At 37.6% G+C, this 23,768-nt stretch overlaps 1 protein-coding gene across 2 annotated transcripts in view; it reads left to right on the top strand.

Annotated features, from left to right (window-relative positions):
• tspoap1 (TSPO associated protein 1) overlaps positions 1-23,768 on the top strand; it is a 102,984-nt gene that overhangs the window by 20,831 nt on the left and 58,385 nt on the right. For both annotated transcript variants that reach the window (XM_030153191.1, XM_030153193.1), the window contains exons 3-6: positions 14,155-14,262; positions 17,353-17,481; positions 19,752-19,928; positions 21,692-21,871. In XM_030153191.1, the coding sequence (XP_030009051.1) occupies positions 14,155-14,262; positions 17,353-17,481; positions 19,752-19,928; positions 21,692-21,871 (594 nt within the window). The remainder of the gene's footprint in view (positions 1-14,154; positions 14,263-17,352; positions 17,482-19,751; positions 19,929-21,691; positions 21,872-23,768) is intronic.

Here is a 23,768-nt window from a genome sequence, read left to right as displayed (position 1 = left end):
CAGGAGTGACTAGGGTCCTCGTGGGCGGGTTGGCAGTGACTTTTCAATTAATTTTATGCACTTTAGTTTCTCTGGGGTCTGAGGGTCGACTTAATCTGTGGGATGAAACTGACTGAGGCTGGCAGGTGTCTCCAGAACATCATATGAGCATCTACAGAGCTACAAATAGTCCAGTTCCATCCACATTGGTTCCAATTTTACTAAAACCAGTCCAGCTTTATTAAATCCGGTCCAGTCCTATCCAGACCAGTCCTAGTTTTATTAAGTCTGGTCCAGTTTTATTAAATCCTGTCCAGTTCCATCCAGACCGGTCCTAGTTTTATTAAATCCGGTCCAGTTCCATCCAGACCGGTCCTAGTTTTATTAAATCTGGTCCAGTTTTATTAAATCCGGTCCAGTTCTATCCAGACTGGTCCTAGTTTTATTAAATCCAGTCCAGTTTTATTAAATCCGGTCCAGTACCATCCAGACCGGTCCTAGTTTTATTAAATCCGGTCCAGTTTTATTGAATCAGGTCCAGTTCCATCCAGAGTGTGTTTGTGGAGGTCGTTGGTTAATTTAGTCCTTGTGGTTTTTCATTTATAAACTTTGGAACTTGGTAATTCGGAGGAAATTAGCACTGATTAGTTGGAAGGAACAGGTTGAAGTGAAAGGACAGATACAGGAAGTCAACATCAGCTGTAACAACACAGTCACTGATAATGACATGATATAAACCCTGTTCATTATTATTTTCTGTGGAAAACAGGAGGTTTATTTAATTTAATGTCTCTGGTTATAAACTCTTCTGCCTGATTTTAACGTTACCTTGGAAAATAAGAAGCATTTTCGTTGAGTGGATGTAAACATCAGTATTTCCTGCAGAATTTCTGTCTTTATAAAGTGTTTTAAAATGGAACTGGGTTATTTATACATTTTAGAAACACACAAAAATATAACATATAATTATATTGGAATGTGAAGGAGGTTATTACCTTTAAATGAGGTGTTATTGAGTAATTTTTAAGTCCTTTTTAGTTCCTCAGTTCTTCAGGGAAATGAGAAAAATAACAGATTATGTGGACGGAAGAGGTTAAAAAGAGAAGCCTGATTAGACGTTGCACATGTTTTCTTAAATATTATGAATACATGAATATAATTTGGTTTTACAGTAAAACGTCTGTTGTGTTACATCTTATATTAAGTCATTTCTTGTCTGAGCGCGCTCAGTGGCAGCTTATATTCATATGCAATTCCCCCTCGACACGATTATGCCTCATATTCCTTTTGAAGCTCCCAGGGTTTGGTCTTTGGGGGTGGGGGTGGAATGGGGGTGGGGGGTATCATCTCAGCCCCCCGCCTTCCCTCTGTCTACTTTCTGCTGACGCTTCGTTACATGGAATAATCATCTGACCCGTCCCGCTGTTCACGCCTTGACTCTTTAACAGCCAGATGTTCTACACGTCCAATGTCTTATTAAGACGAACAGGGTTTATCTGTGAACAGTAATGTGTTTATGAAGGAAAGATGATGATGAAGATGATGGGATGAGTTTCATTCAGCGTTCAATCACGAAATCAGTAGAAATAGAATAAATGAGTCGTTGCCTTCTGATCAACTTGATTCTCCTTATTTTATTTGTGGTCGACCCAGAGGATGTTATCTGAACATAGGTGGGGGTACCGGCGCTGGCTGGATGCCTGGGGTGGAGGGGTGGGACGGTGGTGGTGGGGGGGGGGTGTCGTGTGTTGGCTCTTTGTTCTCCTGAGCGGTAGGAGAGACCTCCCTCATCTGTCACCATCAGGGCCCCCAGGGAGATGACTTGTGATAAATACAGGAGGGGATTGGAGAGGACACTTAACAGACCCTCATGACTTATAGATGAGTCCAGGAACCATGGGCTCTTCATTAAATACCTCAGGCTCCAAACGGATCCTCTGCTGTTTTCATATTTTACTGGAGTTTGTCTGCTTTGTCTGAGGACGACGCAGATGCAGGTAGAGGAGAACAGAGCTGTTAATGTCAATATTTGTCACCATTCATGTTAGATCTTCATTTCTGATTCGGCCCTAAATGAAAACAGACATTTATTCATAGATTTAAATTATTTGTAAAAGACAATAAATGACAGATGACTTTTACGCAGATTCATAAATGAGAAAAACAGAAGAAGACAGAAGAAGAAAAATAACGACTATAACCATGAGCTTAAAGTCTTGTCTTCTGAATAAAAGATGTAGAACAGGGTGTCCAACATATGGCCTGTGGGCCAAGACCAGCACACCAAAGAGTCCGATCTGGTCCATGGATGAAGACCAGTATGATCTATGGTGGATCAGACCAGGAAAATACTGTCATAATAACCTATAAATAATGACAACTACAGATGATTCTCTTTGTATTTGTGGAAAAAAGTAAAATTACATGAAAATACTGACATTTAGAAACTATCTTTAACAAAAAATGTGAATAACCTGAACAAATATGAACAACCTGAACTGTCTTCATATAAATCAGTGTAATTTTTCCAATATTCAGTCTGTTATTGAATGTTGTGTGTATTTGTAGATCCGTTGTATCTGTACGATAGAATGAACGTGTATAAATGATAAACTGAGGCAGAATATTGGTGGAATTGAACTTATTTTTCATACAAATTTCAGGTTGTTCATGTTCACAGTTTTAAAAAATAGTTTGTAGATGTGAACATGCTCATAATGTAATTCAGATTTTTTCACTGTTATTCTTTTATTGGTCTGATCCACTTTAGATCATGTTGGGCTGAATGTGGAACCTAAATAGAGCTGCAAGGACTCGAGTCATTTGAGTGCAAAAAATCCTCAAATCTTTTTTTTTTTTTTTTTTTTTTTGCCTCAAGTATTCATTTAATTATTAATTTCATTTAAGTAGTCACTTGCGTTCCGCCCTGGGGATGGTGTTCTACATGGACTGTAAACAGTGACGCAGACAACTCAGAGTCAAAAAGTGGGTTCTATGGAAGAGAGTGAGGAGACCATCAGCAAAAGGCAAAAGACGTCCAAAGTTAGGGATCATTTCAAACTGAAAAAAACAGAATCTGGTGCAGTGTGTGTAAGAACACAGCAGGTGTGTAAGAAAATATCAGTTCTGCAATACATCGTGATATTTCATTTCACAATACTGTAGTGGTATTAAAAAGTACTGTATCGATATTTTTAGGTATTTATTCAAATGCAGATATTGTGGAGGTTCATTTTAGTTTTTTGGTTTTTCTTTTTTGATTATATTGTATTTATTATTATTTAACACTTTTATTAAATAATATTAGTTCCTTTGTTGGGATTGCACTAAAATAATGTTATGATGTTAGTTCTGAACTAATAGAATATGAACATTTGAACAGGATCTTAAACTGTAATGTCTGTAAAACTTAATTTCAGTTTGAACACAGAAACATTTTGTGATATAGCATTAGATCCTGTTGTGATCAAATAAAAATGTGTTTAGTATTTGTGCAGATTTCTGGTGTAATTCAATTCTTCCAGGAAATAATAATTAAAAAAAAAAAACTGAAAAATGACCTTTTTAACAGTATCATGATATATCCTCCTGAGACCCAGCAATGCATTTTTGTCCTCTGTAGTGGACAAGAGTTTCACAGCTTTACTTTAAAATAAAAAAATACATATTGTCCACTGAAAAGGACATTATATTTTTTTAAAAATGTATCTGAAAAAACTGTTGCATCATGCTGTTTCCAATTAAGGCAATTATTTAATGTAAAATGGTGAAAATGTTTACTTACTGGGTGTCAGGAGGATACATGATATATCATATCGTGATCCTAGTATTGTGATTTGTGTCATATCGCCAGATTCTTGCCAATACACAGCCCTAGTCCACATCTGAAGCAGCACAAGGTAAATGTCCGTTTTCCACTAAACAGTAGTCGAACATTAGCCCATTTAACGGGATCGGTATCTGACAAACACAGCAGCACTGGTTAGAACAGAGGAGATGGATTTGTTTTGGTTTATCATTTTGAGTCTCCATGACAGCTTCGATGATTAAATCTGATTACTTGATTAATCGCTGAAATATTTAATAGAATACTGGACTTCAAAAAGAATCAACAGCTGCAACTCTAAACCTAGAATGAGTTTGACGTCCATGGTTCATTAGTGGTTCTCCATCGTCTGTGTTGAACCTGTTAGAAAACCGCTCATGTAGAAGACAGAAACAGTCCAGCATTGATTTGTCTGTAAATGGTTTCACTGATACTGTGAAGTCCATTAGAACCCAGACGGAGGGCCGTGTCCATTGGTTTGTGTTTGTGTCCGTGGTCCGAGGGGTCCGTCCTCTGGTCACGTGATGTGTGAAGGAGGGGTCGAAGGGGGGAGGCGTGTCACGTTTCATTATCTGCAGGACCAAAGAGGCCTGGATTAATGAAGACACATTTCCAGAATCAGCAGAGTCTGAACAGAACCGACCGTATGCACCGTGTGCAACTGAAGGAAATCAATGTGTGCGCTATTTAAAAACCTGAACCATCAAACGCCTCCGACAGCGTTTACAGTGACAGCAGATAAAGACAGGAGCAGGTCATGACCAACCAAACAAAGTCATTCTAATTATGTGACATTTATCAGACTGAAGTGAACCAACAGAAGAATGAATCTGTTCACCAGCTGAAATGGAACTGTGGAACAAATGGGAGCAGATTGGCTTTTAGTTTAGTATTTGGGCCATTTTCTAAAGCATTTTACACGTTTTAGTCAAATAAAAAGGTCAAATAACAAACAAACAAGAGGAAACTGGTCCTGTGTTCTGGCCCATTTGGTTTTGGTTCTGGTTCTGTGTTCCTCCTCCAGCAACATTATTATTGAATATTTTAGTTTATTCCAGTGTTTTCCTGATATTTATTAAAGATGTAAGATCATGATTAGGAGTTGTGTGAATTTTCCTATTGCAAGAAAATTATCCATTTTTCCACACAAATATATAGTTTAATATGTTGTTTTAATTGTTATTGCCATGTCTTGGGTTTTTTTCTACGATTATGAAACTGAGACACAAAATACAAAACCTTCTAAACCAAACTCATGTTATTTTAACAAAATTCAGTGAGTTTTTGTCAAATTTTTTGGATCTGCTCCAGCTTTTGCACATTTTTTACACTGATTTTGCTGAATTATAATATAATAGGAAATTACACATATGTGTATTTATTTATTTATTTATTTATTTATTTATTTATTTATTTATTTTTCCACCTATTCACTTCATTCTGGAACAGATTTGTTGTGAACCTGAAAAGCTAATGCAGACTTACATAAACCCGCCAAAGTCTAAACCATATGATCTGTGATCAGTTTGTATTTTCTGTGTTTATTTCATTTTAATTCGTCTGATGCTTTGTCTGAACCTCGTGTTGTGTTCAAACCCCTGGAGGTTTGTGTTAGTGGTGATTTCAAGGAACAAAACGGTGTAATGTCTTCTTCTAAAGGGCACCGTTCAGCAATCGTACCTCGTAGCTTTGAAACTGTCACTTCCATCCGTCACACCCAGCGTGGGCGGGACAATGGCAGCATGGTTGGTGTGTGTGTGTATGTGTGTGTGTGTGTGTGTCTGTGTGTGTGTGTGCGCGTGTTGGTGTCTTTGTTTCACCGCTGCCTCCGATGTTTCATGGGGGGGTTTTCTATCTGTCAGATGAAAATGCTGATGTTGGTCTTTCTGAGATCAGACTGTCTCCATATGTCGTCCAGGAAGTCGCTGAGGAACCAGACGGAAACATCATCTGTCTGCGTGAACTCATGAATATAAACCAATGAATATGAACCTGTGAATATGAATATGAACCAATGAGCTCAGATACATGAGCCGATCCACCTGAATCCAAATTATGTTTCCGTAAAATCCTTCTTTTTCCAAAAATGTGAGCTCTGATACTGAAATTTCCTCTAATGAAACCAGTCAATGGATGTTTTTCTGAAACTGGTCCTAAAAACAGGACATGGGGCTAAAAATCCAAACCAGATGTAGACTAATGTTATGAGGCAGGTTTGGAAACACTTCGGGTCCATTTGAAAATAAATATTTACTGAGATAAAAGAGAAACTATTTTTCAGATAAAACACATTTTTATTTGACATGTTCATACATAAATCCACATGTAACACAGTAAAAAGGACATGAAAATTACACACTACTATTTTTTTGAATATCTTTTTATTCTCTCACAGGTGCACTTTAGGAATTGAACTAATTATCCAAGGCAGAATGTTTGACAAAAATGACCACTGTTGCGAAATCATTTGCGAATTATATGTGTTTAAATGTTCAGGTTCCACATGTAACACCAGTGGACACAATGGGTTCCACACCAATACAGTTACATGGAGGGTTTTAGGTCTTTCTCCTTCACATTCCACTATAATATAATATATTGTCTTTTTGTCTGTTTCTAAATATAACTAAATCAGTTCAATTCAAAAAAACACATAAAGACAGAAGTTCTACTGGAAATACTGGCGTTTACATCAAATTAACGACTCAGAAATAAGAAAAAAAAAAGCTGCAAATTTTACAAGGTGACGTTAAAATCAAGAGTTTAAAACCAGAGACATAAAATAAACTAAACCTCCTGTTTTCCAGAGAAAATAGGGATGAACAGGGTTTATATCATGTTATTATCAGTAGTCGCTTTTCCATTGGACATCTACGCAAAACTTTACCCATATTTACTAAATGTTGAAAAAACAGAAGTGCATAATGTCGGTTTTTCCATTTAAATCACGAATGCGATGATTTGTTTATTGATTATCACGAGAAGTCATTCCATAAACATGGTGACAAACATAAATATGGTGTTGATTTACAGATATATTCATTGTTATTATATATTACCCCTCTATTTCCAACTAAATTCTAAAGTGATTGGGTTCCCTGGCGTGTCCACACGTTTCTTTTAAACCTCTTCTTCTTCTCTTGTTGTAATGTACATCAACATCTGTTTTTTTTTTTTTTGTTTGTCTTTTTATTCATGTGATTCTAGTTGCAGAAAAACGTCTTTCCATTGCAGTTTTGTGTGATATAGCATTTGCTCTACGCCCAAAACAACGCTTCCACCACCTTTTTCCATAAGGTAAATTTTTATGCGCAAGTTATAGGCTATTCACACAATTTGAGGGTCAATGGAAAAGAGACTAGTGACTGTACTGTTACAGCTTCCACATCCACTTCTGCATCTGTCATTTCACTTTAACCTGTTCTTTCCATCTAATTAGTGTTAATTTTCTCCTATTTACCAAGTTCTAAAGCTTATACCTGTAGAACTACGAGGACTAAATTAACCAATGACGCCTCATTTGAAGGTTAAAAACCTCTAGTTTCAAGTTTTAATTTCCTTTTTTAGTTTGTGGATAAAATACAACCTGAACTACCTCTGATTAAATTCGGTAGAAACATTTTTTTAACCCATTGTTGAACATGAATATAGTTAATGATGGAATGGACCAGTCATGTGACCAGTCATGTGCTCTCACGACTCCAAAACAGGAAGTCCCATTAGCTTCCATCACTGCCATTATTATATTTTGTTGTTCAGGAAAACTGTAAAATAAACTCAGAGACTCAACTGTGGAGAATCTAATCTTTCTGTCGTGGCATAAGATGAATGTACTGACAAAGGTTTTATTATAGAAACTTAAATATTTATTATTTAGTATTTTATTTAGTGTTTATATTTAGTATTTATTTATTTGTCATATTTTACACAAAATTCTGACTGGATCAATAGGTTAAAAGCCTCCGCAGAGTCAACGCTGTAAAAAATGTAAATGAATGAACCCAACACAAACATTTACAGCAAGACTGAACTAATAGAATCCACACACATTAATTAGTTAATTTTATTTTGTTTAGTTTATTTGTCTCAAACTTTGAAGTAAAAAGAAAACAAAACTGAAAAAAAAAACAGTAAAAGCAGGAAGTCAGTTCCATATGCACCCATCAATGGTCATTAGTTACCAAAAGTAACCAGATACAATAAATGTAACATAAAAATACATATGACTCCACTCATAAACACAGTTTCAGTCCTCCTCTGTTTTATTCAAAGCGTCTTCTTCTTCCTCCATGTTGATCATTTCCATCTCCACTTCATAAAACTCATCGCGGTCATATCTCGGTTCCTTTATTGCGTCCGTTGTTGCTGAAGATTTGCGACGTTGCTCTAATTGAAGTCCTGCAGACTCGACGGTTTCCAGAAAACTCCTCGGCCGTTCCCACCGGGTTCCTGTGAGGCACATAAACCAGAATCTGACCCAGATAATCAAGAAGTAATTTCCTCTGCTCTGGTTTCAGCTCAGCCCCGTCAGCTCCGTTTTAGACTCAAAACTAAAGCTTTTATCTGTGTTTCTGTCTGACCTTTAAAACCTCCACAGAATAAACAGGCTCTAAAACCTGACGCTGTTCCACCGTATGAGGACAGTAACATATGGACCCACCTGCTGCTTCATCAGGGTTCGACCTTCAGTATTCGGTAAAAAACACCAGATGAGTGGAGACCAGGACGTGACCCAGATACCATCAAAGTTTGTCACAACAGAAACTTATCGTAGTGATGTAGTCGACCTGTTTTCATCACAAGAGCTCAGCAGAAGAAGTTACACTGGCAAATACTGGAACATTTATGAATGAGATGGTGTGTTTAGGTTAAAAAAGGACTTTAAAGCAAGGGTGTCAAATAGGAATGTGTATTGGCAAGAATCTGGTGATACGATACAAATCACAATACTAGGATCACGATACGATGTATGACAATAATAATAATACTAATAATAATACATCGGTTTTATATACCACTTTTCTAATTATTCAAAGACGCTTTACAATAAACAGCCAAGGGACGAACACACAGCAAACGAGTAAACAGATACGATATGTCATGGTACTGTTAAAAAGGCAATTTTTTTGTTTGTTTCTTTTTTTAAATGATTATTTCCTGGAAGAATTGAATTACACCAGAAATCTGCACAAATACTAAACACATTTTTATTTGATCAGAACAGGATCGAATGCTATATCACAAAATGTTCTTGTGTTCAAACTGAAATTATATTTTGCAGACATTACAGTTTAAGATCCTGTTCAAATGTTCATATTCTATTAGTTCAGAACTAACATCAGAACAATATTTTAAGTCAATCCCAACAAAGGAACTAACATTATTTAATAAGTGTTAAAGAATAATAAGATATAAACAATAAAGAAAAACAAAAATGAACCTTATTGTTATTTGACCAAAAGTTATGCATTTATTTTCACAATAACAGCATTTTCCTTAAGGTTCTGATAGACGTCGACACATTTGGAGCCCAAAACAGGAAATTAAATAATGTATAAATTTTAGGGGTGTAAGAAAATTTCACTTCTGCAATATATTGCGATATTTCATGTCACAATTCTGTTTCACTATTAAAAAGTACTGCATCAGTATTTTTAGGTATTTATTCAAATGCAGATATTGTGGAGGTTCATTTTTGTTTTTCTTTATTGTTTATATCTTATTTATTATTCTTTAACACTCTTTTATTAAATAATGTTAGTTCCTTTGTTGGGATTGCATAAAAGTACTGTTCTGATGTTAGTTCTGAACTAATAGAATATGAACATTTGAACAGGATCTTAAACTGTAATGTCTGTAAAACAGAATTTCAGTTTGAACACAGGAACAGTTTGTGATATAGCATTAGATTCTGTTCTGAAAAAAAAAAAAATGTGTTTAGTATTTGTGCATATTTCTGGTGTAACTCAATTCTTCAAGGAAATAATCATTTAAAAAAAGAAAAAAAAACATTGCCTTTTTAACAGTGTCACGATGTATCGTGATGTATCATATTGTGATCCTAGTATTGTGATTTGTATCGTATTGCTAGATTCTTGCCAATACACAGCCCTAATAAATTTGGAAAAAACTAGAAGAGAAAATAAATGAACACCACAAAACATGACGTCGGATTGTTGTAGATGACGCTGTATAAAGACTGCAGTGTCCCTCATATTGCTGATAAAGTCACTACTTGCAGACAGTTTGAACATAAACCTGGCATATTTCCACCATTTCTGAAGGTGATAATGTGAGCAGAGATAAATCAGAGCAGGACAGTTGAATAAGCAGCGTCCTCGTGTCCCTGAAGAATCTGAGGATCATCAACAAAGCAAATAGTGCCGTTGGAAAGTGCTGCTCCAAGGTTTTTTTTTTATGACAAGCCCTACATTTTATTCACCATGCGCTTTAATGCATCAAATAAAACGACTGAAGACAAATGTTCACGTCTGGGTGTGTAATTAAAAGTCAGGTGTAAGTCCTTCAGCACCACGGTTTGTTACTCTCTGCTCTGGTTCTGTTGTTTTGTTTTTTACTGTAAATCGATGTGTTTGTTGTTTTCTGGTGTCGAGTTCACAGTTAAAGTTCGGAGGTCTTCACCCGCTGACTCAGTCACGCTATTGATTTGAACTGAGTCTCTTTTGGCCGGCGGTGATGAGCCGTAATCACGTTTCTGCTTCGACTGCAGACTTTTCCATCCGTCTGAGAGTTACATGGAAATGGAGTAAAATGTGCATTTATTTGGATAAACTAGAGCAGGAAATACATGATGTTACAGTTTAATGTGCACTGTTGGACTTAATGAAGATTTAACTGGTTCTGTTCTGCACAAACATCTCTTATTTAGTAAATTATACTTATTATTGACGTTCTCTTTAGTTTTATTCTTGTTCAGTCTTTAGGTTTTAATTTGAGTTTAGCTTTAGTCATTTTCATGACCATATCCTTCTTTATTTTGTTTTATTTTTAATGCTTTTTATTTATTTGTAATGTTGGATGGGGTCAAGGGCGTTCCAGATGGACCGCCCACCACTTTTGGATTCATAAGTTTTGAATCAGACAAGTTTAAGATCAATATTAAACATAACTGTAAAGGTCTAAATGCTATCTTAAACAAACTCAAAGGGCAACATTTACTTTCAAATATTTTTAAATGAAACATATCTAAAACTACTGCGTCACAGATAGACAACAAAAGTAAATATCAAATTAAACATTTTTTATTTCAATTATCAATATCATACATATATATATATATATATATATATTTATTTATTTATTTATTTTACAATATTTACAACATATAAATAATATTAACATTATTCAAATGTATCACGCATAGATAAATGCATTTATTAATTTTAAACAGTGTGCGTTTAGAATATGACATAAATAATATAATTGTCAAATATCAATGTATTTGATTTGATTTAGTGATTAATTCCGAACATCCAATGAAATTTAACATATGCGAACAAGCAAAACATACATAATAATACAAATATCAACAATCTTAGACAGAAGAACACCGCAATAGTTCCATTTACATGCCCGAAAAGGGGTGGTAAGTGGAACTATTGTTATATGGAATAAATGTAGTTTATTTATGAAAGTTTATTAAATGAACCCAGAATGATGGAACAAAACTGTCACTTTACAAACATTCACACTCACAAAACTACTCACATTTGTTTTTTCCAAAAATTTTTCTCATTTCAAAATACATTTTCCTGAAAATATCAGTAATTACCTACTAGGGATGCAAATTATCGATTAATTCATTAATCGTTAGTTGGCTGCCCTTATCGATCGATTAACGATTAATTGATTAGCTGTGATTTTCCTGAGAACCTGAATTTCTTTTTCAAGACGGTCTATAAGAATAAAAGTTAAATATTGTTTATACACTTCATGAAAAAAGCATGTCATATTCCTTAATGATTGATTTATTGAGTCATTGGAGACAGTCAGTGTTTCCTGTGGAATTCATCTCTTGATGTGGCGGTGTGTAATTGGGGGGGTGTGCACGTGCGTGCATTTCGCCGGTGTGTGTGGGGGTGCACGCGCGTGTGTTTCGTCGTAGGGGTGGGGGGGTACTCGCATGCGCACAGTACGGCCGGGGGATGCGTGCGTGTTGGTTGGTAACCGCGCGCGTCACTTTCCGTCCTTCTTCCAATACTATGGGGGTACGGTACAGTCCGTGCCCCCGCAGAAGTGAAAGTGAAACTTTTCACTGACTGTAGACCACACCACCCTCCAGGGAAAACGCTCCGATACCGACCCCGCATTTGTGCGTGTATTTGTTCGGGGGTGCACCGCTCCCACAAACAGATGGGCTGGTCTGTGTTTGGCTCCACTATGTCCATAAAGACATTCTAACTCATCAACGCCGTGATCCGGTTCAAATACCGGCTATCCCAGCCGCAGCGTCGCAACAAACCGGCAGCCTTCAGACAGGTGTGGACAGGCGGAAAAGGGCAATTAACCGACAATTAATAATTTAATCGAGCAAATTCTTATCGACAGTTAATCATCAGTCAATTAAATGTTTACATCCCTATTACCTACCCATAAATATAAGTTTGGTGTAGATTACTGTCATTAAATTTTTTTGACCAGATGTTAGTCTTTCCTAGACTTTGTCCTGTTTTGGTTTAATGAACTCCGTCTCCATATTAAGTTTTTATATTATGAGTTAGGCTGCATGATTTGATGGAAACAGTCAAACAGTGAGTTTACTTGTTGGGTTTTGAAGGCGGATGTACAGATTATTCATTTAGAAACATCAAGTCAATCATATAAACTTCACCAGTTGTATTAGAGTCAGTGTCTTGTTTAAGGTCATGACAGATGTGAATAATGCAGAGCTTTAAATATGAGGAAAACACTGATTTAATAGAAGAGAAAACTGATTTTACCTGCAGCTGGATTTGTGTTTTACCAGTGACTGTAGGTTTTATTTATTATTTATTTTCCTTTAGTTTTAATGTCGTGTCTTCATTTTGTTTCCTCTAATGACCCAGTCCGGTCTCTCTCTCTGTCATAACATATGGGTGTTCTAGCGTTCGTTTGTTTTTCACTAATCACACATTTACACAGAATCCCTGTGTTCTACTCCCAGTTGTACTGGAGAACCAACACCGGGGTCTCAGCTGTCGGGTTTGTTAACAGCTGGTCATTAGTGTTGACTTAAACAACAGGTAGAACAACCTTCAACGGCCCAGAGGGATAGTGGTTACCATGGCAACGTCATCTCAAAAATGGCTTGGGATGTGTAGTCTAGCATTGGTATTTTATGAAAGGGCTGAAGAGTTGATGTGGCCAACTGATGAGAATCTGGAGGAGGATGGACAAAATGGAACGCATCAAGGAGGTTCTATATGGGAGGGATGGATGATAGATGGATGGGTGGGTGGGTGGGTGGATGGATGGATGGATGGATACCACTATTTCTATAAATCTGAGCATTGAAAATGGCCTTTACAGATGTTTAACATAGCTGAACTGAAGAAACCGACCACAGATCTGAGTTAGAGCAGAGGGTTGGGGTTAGGGGGTTAAGGTGAAGGGGTTAGGGTTAGAGGGTTAGGGGGACAGGGGTAGGGCTTACGGTTAGGGGTTAGGGTGAAGGGGTTAGGGTTACAGGGGTAGAGGGTTAGGGGGTTAAGGGGTTAGGGGGATAGGGGTAGGGCTTAGGGTTAGGGGGTTAGGGTTAGAAGGGTAGGGGGTTGAGGTTAGGGGTAGGGCTTTAGGAGTTAGGGTAGGGGGTTAGGGTTTAGGGATGGGGGTTACGGTCAGGGTTAGGGGGTTAGGGTTTAGGAGTAGGAGGGTAGGGGATTAGGGTTAAGGGATCAGGGTTATTGGGTTAACTGTGTTAAATGAACTGTCTCCCTGTTGAACCCTCTGTGGTTAGGGTTAGAGAGTCAGGGGGTTAGGACTAACTGTAGAAGGGTTAGGCTCAGGGGGTTAGGGTTAACTGTAGAAGGGGTTAGGCTCAGGGGGGTTAGAGTTAACTGAGTTAAGTGAACCTTCTGTGGTCCTTCCATCTCTGTGTGAGGCTTCGTCTGCTGAGCTGGTTCTGATAATAGATGTTCAGTGCTGGTGTTCATCTGAGATGTTCTAATCAAAATCCCGTTCATCTGTCAGCTGCCGTTACACGGAACCACAGAAGCTTTTACTGATGACAGAGGAAGGCTTTATCGGTCCCTCGTACATGAAACTCTGCCTGTTTTTAAACTCAGTTTTCTGTGAAAGAGCTGGTCGTTCAGTCCAATCTGAATCTGTCTGTGTTCTTGTTGTTTCTGCAGAACGGTACTGACTACGGCTTCCTGGTGCGTCAGAACTCTGAACTCCTGCGAGCTCTGGATGAGTTGGAGAAGACGTGCACCACTCTGAGGGAGGAGAACGTCCTGTTGGTGAGACTAAAAATAAAGCCCAGGCTGTGGTGTTGACTGAAGTGCAGCAGAAAGTAGGCCACGCACAAACAGAGGGGATGTACACGCTATTGGGTTCCAGACGGGGCTGGAACTTACGTGTTCCTGCACTGGGTGGAAATTTAAGAGTGATGCAGAGATCAACCAAAGTGCAGGATTTAACCCTTTAAAGACAATTGTGTCTGTGGCGCCACATTTCTACATCTGCCCGCATTCACAGAACTAGAACTCCTGAACAGTTGGACAGAACCCAAACCTCACCGTTTATCTGAGATTAGATTCTTTCTATTGGTCTAGAACACATTAGGGTAGAGGTTTGCATTGGCTGGGGGGGGGGAGGGTAGAAGTGGGCGGGGCTTAGAGCAGTAGAGTGCAGTCGGTGAGAGAGAAATTGAAGATTTTTATGACTTTTATCAGTGTTTTAGTGGTGAATATTTGTAAATAATTGTATATAATGGTGATAATGCTGTTCTGGAGTGTTCTACTAGTGTGTTTTGATGTGGTTTTATTGAGTTTTGCTGGGTTTTTTTTACCCTTTTTCCACTGTTTTTATCTGTATTTTTGTGGTTTGTATAGTTCAGTAATAGTTGTATTTGTTCTGTAAATATTCTATAACACTGTTACACAGGATCCAAATGACACCAAAGAACCAAAAAGAAGAAGAAGAACATGGACACACAATGATCTAGAACAACTACAATGGATCAACACATGGAAAATAAATGAATGTTTTTGTCTATTATCTCATAAAGTTTCATTATCAACATATACAGTTGTTTTTCATAATATGATAAAAATTCAAGTCTTTTTTTATTTTTTACTATAACACACTGTTTTAAGCATTTATTGCATACAATAATGATAATTATTGGACAAATATTGAAAGGTGCAGAAGAATTGGTAAAAAATAAATTTTCTGACACTTTTATTGCAAAAACAACCTAAATAAATCTAGATCTGTTCTAGTGGGGGGGTATTTAAAGGGTTAAGTGATATGATCCAACACCCAGTATCTCCTGCTAGAAGGAGTTTGTTCCACAGATAAACTCTGCTCCAGTTTCCACTGAAAACACTGGCAGATGTTACAGAACTGAATCTAATAATAGAGCCTCCTGAAAACCCACTGACTGTCTGTGGTGCTGCTGGTAGTTTTTGCTGCGGGCGCTGTGTGATGATGATGACGATGATGTTAGGGTTCGTACAGGTACTTGATATCCTTGAAATGCTTGAAATTCAAGGTCTGAAAAGTGCTTGGATTTCAGTTTCAGTGCTTGAAAGTGCTGAATTTTAACTCTGTGATGTGATTGATTTGTTTATTTTTCATATTAACTCCAGCCAAAGCTACTTACAAAGGTGATAGATTTAGAAAAATAAAATTTGATGCCATAAAGTAAATTCCAGGTGTTCTCAGGTCAACTCCAGGTTCAGTTTGATCTGAATCTTTGTCTCGTTGTCAGTGTGTCTGAAGAACACCAAGTGGCTTCTCTTTTTTTGCATAAAGCTTTAATAATAATAATCATAATAATAATACATTAGACTTCTATAGCACTTTTCAAGGCACCCAAAGCGATTTACATTATTGATCCATTATTCATTCACTCTCACATTCTCCCTCTGGTGGTGTTAAATTACATCTGTATCCACTAGGGTTGGGAATCTTTGTTATAAGGCCGATATCATACGCATCTCGATACAGCATCTGCGATCCGATATATTAAAGATACGTGTATGGCATCTCGCAATGTGATGCGATACGACTCACACCAAATCACGATTTAGAGCAATTAAGCACATTCTGATTGAACACATTCATTCTGGTAAAAAATAAATAAATAAATATGCAGTGCAATTCAATGAGCTTGATTATTTATTTGTCAAATAAGACCATGACTTTTTAGAAAGTGGCTTTAGTTCAGTTTCAGAACACGTACCTCATATTCAGTCAGTGAAAAAGTTAAGACTTTGTTTCCAAAGTCGTCTCTGCAAGTTTCTAACACTCAACTTCTTGCTCCCCCGCCGAATCAATTTGTAATGTAATATATTTGTAATGTAGGTAAAACAGAAAAAGGTTCTGTCACTGTAAGAGACACCTGTGCAAGGTATTCTGGGATGCGCTGTTAGATATGTATGACACTGTTTAAGGAAATACCTCCGGTATGTACGGCAGTATTCAGTACAGCTGGTCTTGTAAAAGTACACGTTCGTAAATCACATGTCATCACCTTCCTTCTATGTCTGTCACATTCAGATACAGACATTGCAGTATTCATCCGTGATGCTTGTGCCACAGTCCATCCACGGAGCTCAGACTGTTAGTGTGCAGGGTACACATCTGCGAATCCGCGGTACACGTTAACGTGGGTCTGAAGGAAAGAAAAACTTTACCCAAACAAATAGTAACACTTTTAAATGCAAGTAAAAGTATATTCTATTGAACGGATCAAATTTTATCAATACAAACATTCAATAACCAATGCATTGTGATATCATTCCAAACTTTTCATTCACTCGCAGCTTCTCTACCAGTGCACTGGGACCGTGCACGCTCATGTCGGCATATTGATGCGTATCGAATAATCTTCCCATCCCTAGTATCCACAGCTGTACCTGGGGCAGACTGAAAGAAGTGTGGCTGTCAGTTCGCTCCAAACTGCCCCTCCCATCACCAAACATTCATACTTATTCATACACTAGTGTGAGTGACACTGGAGGCAAATTGGGTGAAGTGTCTTGCCCAAGGACACAACGGACTGATTAGGACAGAGCAGGATTCGTACCGCCAACCTTTTGGTTATTGGACAACCCATTCTACCTCCTGAGCCATGGCCGCCCCAATTTCTAAACTTTTTTCTATTATTAAACATAATTTTAGTTGTTTATACATAATACAATGTACATCATTGTGATATAAAGTGACAAAAATAATCATGTGCATATGTATTCCTGTAGATATGGATTTGACCCCAGTGATGAGGAGATGTGCTGGAAACATTTGAAAGTGCTTGAATTTGACCTTGAAAAATGTGTATGAACCCTGTGATGATGATGATGTTGGTTTCCTTGTGTGTTTAGAGGAAGAGCAGCGCCCCAGAGACCGAGGAGAAGGTCAGACGGCTGAGGAGGAAGAACACTGAGCTGGCTGTTCTGGCCAAAAGGCTGGAAGAGAGGGCGAGGAAGCTGCAGGAGGCCAACCTCAGAGTGGTACGGCGAGTACATAAAACACCTGCATTAACACTGGGTTTACCTTCAGTCTGAACCCACAGCACCAGGGTCACCACAGAGTCTGGTTCTGATCTGATCTGATCTGAGCAAAGGAAATAAACCAGCACCCAAACTAACTCACATTAGTCCCTTTTCCACCTCAGGAACTTTAATTTTACCTCAATTCTGTAAAACCTCAGTGCATTTCTATTGAATTTACCCAGTAAAAACTCCCCCTCAACCCCCAACTTTCTCTGATTAAAGTTCCATAAACATGCATAAACATATCATATGTACATAAACATATCTAATCAAACATTCCCATATGGATATTTGCAGTAGATATTGATTGCAATTAGTCACAAATGAAACATGAATGGCACTATAAAGAGACAAAAAAAACCCAGCATACACGTATGTGACCACTTCTGAATGCTTATTGCATTAAAAGGTTAAAGTAATGTCCTTATGGAGTAGTACTCTGAAAGTACAAAAATAAAACTCACTCCAACTGAAATACTTTAATATTTCACAAATCCACAACATGAGCCTGTTTTCCACCACAGGACCTTTAACTTTACCTGGGATTTTACAGTTTCATTTTGATCTTCACATAACAGAAAAAAATTTACATCATCAGATTTGAGATTCTGTGATAAAATCCAGTTTGTGTCGTATTCATTTGAGTTTTGGGCTTTTAACTTCAGAGAAGATGAGTCAGACACTCACCATCATCATCATCATCAGTTGTCTACATCAGACACTAAACACACCACAGTGGATTCAGCGTCTTATGTAAGTGCACATCCTGGTTTTTATTGAACAGAAACCAGATCTGGTCCTGGTCCAGCCCTTTGGCCCTTTTCAGACACGTCCTGGCAAAGGCTGCACTAGTAAATGGAGTCCCGTCCACGATTGTCTTTCTCTGCGGCGGTGTCCAGTGTCCACCTGTTCACCACAATGCGAATACACATATACACGTCTGGCGCGCCCCCTCGCCTCTGACCGACGGCTGAAAGACGGAACAAAGCAGCTGAAAACCTACACCAACAAAAACCGAAGCGCTTTAGAACTGATGTGTCCTTTAGTACAGACATAGGGACGTTCTGCAGCTATTTATACACACTGATGTACAAGTACACACAACAAATACTGTATGTAACCAGTAACACCGGTCACATGGGGGGAGGGCTGTTACAGGTAGGGCTGACACAATGCATGATGGGAAAACAGACGTGTAATTAATGGGTTTAGGTTCAGACAAAGTCAGTCAGATGCAAATATCATCCAGTAGTTTAGAGTTAAAGTGTAAATAGAGTATTTGGATACACATACACAGGTGTTTTTTTAATTTTTATTTATCAGCCAATAACGTAATGAAGCCAATAACGTAATAATTTTGGCCATTTTAAATGTGTTAAAGCCAATAAGGTAATAATTTGTGGCCATTTTAAATGTATTAAAACCAGTAACACAATAATTTTGGCCATTTTAAATGTGTTAAAGCCAATAAAGTAATAATTTGTGGCCATTTTAAATGTAATACATACATTAGACCTGGAAGCCACAACCCGACCCACTTCCCATGTACATTAGACCTGGAACCCACAACCCGACCCGCTACCCGCGTACGTTAGACCTGGAGCCCACTACCCGTGTACATTAGACCTGGAACCCACAACCCGACCCGCTACCCGCGTACGTTAGACCTGGAACCCACCACCCGTGTACATTAGACCTAGAACCCACAACCCAACCCACTACCCGTGTACGTTAGACCTGGAACCCACAACCCGACCTGTGATTAGAGCCATTGTCTACATTAGTGGATCAGCAGGTATTTAACCTTTACATCAGTAGATGGTTTAATTTTTGAGGGTTAACACAATAAATACAGGGTTCTGGATGGTATGAAATGATGAACTTTCTTCATTTTTCAAGTATTTTGCTCAATTTCTCCTCACTTTAAAAGAATTTGTTTACTTTTATGCTATATTTCGAGTTTTTTTGGATCATTTTTTCCTTATATTTAAAGGACTTTGCTTATTTTATACTCATTTTATACATTTTTGTACATTTTATCCTTTGAATAACTGAGGTAAAACTGTATTTTACACCAGTTATTTCCATGTATTGATAGAATTATTGGATAAACAGGTAAACAGTTTAGATCAGTGGATGGTTTTGGATGTTTGGGTCTTTAAGGGTTAAATCCTAGTTGTTTGTTGCTCGGATTCCCTTCAGATGCAGATGTTCTCTCTGTGTTGCAGGTGAATTCTCCGTCGCTGATGAGGCCCGGCTCCGTGGAACAGTACAAGAGGGCGTTTGCTCGTCAGAGGGCCCGTGACCTGGCCCACCACGCCGACGCCCTCCTGTGGAAGGACAAGGAGATCGCCGCTCTGCAGCAGGAATGCAGAGACCTGGAGGCTCGTCTGGGACCCTCCAAGGTAAAGTGGTCCCTGGTTCCTCTGATTGAACCTTCATCATCACCATCATCACAGGCTCACAGCGCCACCAGCTCGCCCTCTGCTGGCCAGTGGCGGTACTGCTCATCCTCTCCCCTCTTAAGCCTGTCTTACAAAGGCTGCGTCACGGCTGATGTCAGGGTGACAGTGCAGGAATAGGCTGCCTTTGTAAGTGCCTGTTTTTAATTACCGCTGCAACGAATTAAGAGCTCAGGCCCCTGAATGTGAACAGCTGTCGTCTTTATTAATAAAGTCTGAGTCTTCGGGCTGAGCTGTACATTGATCTAGTGAGTGTGGGATCCTGTCGACACAAACAGATGGAGCAGCATCTTTTACAACACAGTGAAAAGAATAATAGTATGAATCTATGACATCAGCTAGACAGTGCCTTCACTTTATTCTGAGGCTGATCTTTGTGCTGTGGTTTTCTATCTGTTGAATATTATGGGTTTGTCCAGGTTTCTGTGGGTTTGATTTGTTCATGGATTCAAGAAAATTAGATTTAAATAGATCAGATGTTGTAAATATTAGATTATTACAGCCTTTTCCCTGAATTTGAGGAAGATTAAAGTGCACATATAAACTTTTTTTTATTGTTTGTTTTGTTTATTGAACCTCCTCAGACCCAGCAAAGGTTTTCTGTTCACGTTTGTGGACAAGAGTTTCACAGATCTATTCAAAAACAAACAAACTGTCCACTGCAAAGGATATTCCATGAAAATTAAAAAAAAAAAAACATGCATCTGAAAAAACTGTTGTGTCATGATGTTTTCAATATCGGCAATTATTTAATTTTTTAAAAAGCCCAAACTTGTACTTTTCTGGGTCTCAGGAGGTTAAAGGGGACCATGTATATTGATGAATGTATAAATGTAAATATGCCAGAATTAACCAAAAACATGGCTTTACATTGCACACATTGGCATGAAATTAATTAGATTTTAACAAAATTATATATATTTGCAGTAAACCTATTTAATGTCACATAAATTTTGGGCCTTTATCACTGTTTCTGGAAATAAAAGACTAGAGCAGATAATAAATCAAAGTGATTAAAAAGCTTAAAAACAAACCTTCATTCAATCATGTGCTGTTGATGCTCTCCTTATTGAGTTTCACATTAATTTAGTACAAATACTGCACTCATCATCATCATCTTTATTTTATCCATATTAGAGCTTAATTTCTATCCGGTTTTGATGGATTTGAGAATGATTTATCAGTCGATATCATCCTGAAACACCCTCATGGAAATTTTAAAGTTGAAAATGCGTAAGATACTCAGTTGAGAATTCTTATGTTTATATTTCTTTTCTTTTCTTTTTATATTCTTATATTTTAGTCATAACTTCATTTTGGAAAATGTATAATGGACAAAATTATGTCACAATGATCAAGGATTCATTAGTCACCCGTCATGAGCCACAAAGAACAAAATATAGAGTTCAGGTAAAAAAAAAAAATTAAAACAGTATGAGCAGTATAAATATCCATTAATAAATACATGATAAAATGTATTTATAATCTAAGTGAACTGTATTAAAAAGGTACATCAGTGGAAGAAAGTGATTAATCAACAACAGCTGGAGATGATTAGAGTTTGTAATTTTTCACAAGCATTTAGAATATCATTTAATGTGCATGAAAATCAGTCCAATCACTGAAGAAATGCACAGGTATGGATCAGCTGTTTCCTGGTTTAGGACCGCGTTGAAGGTCATGTGACTTGTCCTGTTTCTGCTCAGGGTTCCAACATTCCATCTGCTCGACTGGAGTTCGAGAAGCTCCTCCGGGAGTCGCAGAGGGAGGTTCTACGTCTCCAGAGGCAGCTGTCGGTCACCTCCTCCGGCCAGAACCAGGACCAGGACCAGGACCAGGACCGCAGCCCTGACGGACCAGAGCCCAGTGGGGAACCTGGGAAGGAGGTGTGTTGGTGTGTTCATCTGTGGCTCTACGCTGCCCCCTGTTGGCCTGTATGAGGTTTAAGGAAGCAGAGGAGCCCATCTGTTTAGTTTGACACAAACAGATGATTCTAACAGGTACATGCATGATCTACAGCTGTGAAGAGTCTAATGATGTGTCTGAGAATCTGAGACAAATAAGACAAGAACCAGATTAGTCAGACCAGAGGTGTCGACACGTTCCACATTCAGACCAGTATGATCTGAAGTGGACCAGAGCAGGAAAAAAATTAAATAATAACTTATAAAAAGTGACAAATACGCATTTTACTCTTAGTTTTAGTGCAAATTACAGTATAAGACTGTTTATATTTACAAACTATCCTTTCACTAAAATGTGAATAACATGAATAACCTGTAATGTCATAGAAAAATCAGTGTAATTTTAACAATATTCAGCCTCAGTTCATCATTTATACATGTTCATTATAATTTATAGATCAGAGTGGATCTACAAATACACATAATATTTAATATCAGACATCTGGAACTAAAACATATAATATTTGCTTCAGTATTCCACTGTTTTGTAATGAGGGGCTGTTTTTAATTTCTTGACATTCTACTGATTTTTGGACCATTTTTGTTTGGTTTGTTGACTAAAGGAACTGATCAATAGAATCATCAATAAAATCATCTTCCTGAGAACGGAAACATTTAATTACTGTTATGACAATTGTACCCAATGTGACTAGTTTGCTGTATGCAGGTGTTGTATTCAAATTAACAATCTACACTTAATTTAGCATTTGTTTGACAGTAATTTATTATGAAAAAAATGAATTTATTTTTAATTTCTTTATACTTGACTGTCTTCTGTGTCATTTTTGCTTTTCACAAATTCATCCCACGGAGCCAGATTGGACCCTTTGGAGGGTCAGTGTCAGGTAGAAAAGTGACCCCCATGGAAAAGAGACCCCCGGATCAGTTTTCTATTATAGAATTCTGACCCCCACCCCCCTTATGGAACAGTGACCCACCCCCAATAAATCACACAAAAAAAAAAGTGTATTTAAAGTATATAAAAACGCAAAAAATTGTTATGAAAAGCACAAAAAGTCATTAACAGTCATGCATTGCACAAATGTACAAGTACATGATATTATAAATATATTCACTGGTCCAATGTTCAATGCAACATACAGTAATGATGTATTTACAATATGATGATTATAACTGTATCATATTAAAAGAGTATTGGAAGATATTATTTTGTACCAAGGTCACAGTACATGATAAAACATACATATTGACAAGGTGTCCAAATTCTACAGCATGGAAAATTAAAAAAAAAAAAAAAAAATATATATATATTTTAGAACATGAATACATAAAACCTATTTTTTTTCATAATGTAGGGTAGGTTTCATGTCTGTGATGTAAAATGAACACAGATTATTTACTTCAATGTCTCTATGAATTAATTAATTTAATGTTTTGTGGTGAAAATGTCAAATTTTACACATGTACTGTATTTAAATTATGATCTAGAAATGTATTAGAACATTTTTATTAATACACAGTACAGATTCATGTAAGGGGTCAAACCTCTATGGGGAGGGCGCAGTTTTGGCCCATGGGTCATATGTTTGACACTCCTGAGTTACATTTCCATTGTGGGCACTGGAGGGAAAACCCAGTCCTTTATTGGTTGTTGTGCAGCTGTTTGTTTAAACCTAGTGTCATGCTGGTGTTGGCGTGGATGCAGTTTCGTGGCGTTATATAATGGTTTGTGGTTGGACTGGATACTAATCTGCCACGAGCCATAATGAGATGATTCCCCGTCTTGAACTTGGGCCTGATCAAAGATACTGAAGTCACTCTGATCCTCTCTGCGTTTAATACGGATCTGCTTTGTATT

This window comes from Sphaeramia orbicularis, chromosome 14 (genome assembly GCF_902148855.1).
Source record: "Sphaeramia orbicularis chromosome 14, fSphaOr1.1, whole genome shotgun sequence".
NCBI classification, from domain to species: Eukaryota; Metazoa; Chordata; class Actinopteri; order Kurtiformes; family Apogonidae; genus Sphaeramia; species Sphaeramia orbicularis.
This window is presented reverse-complemented; position numbering and strand designations above follow the sequence as displayed.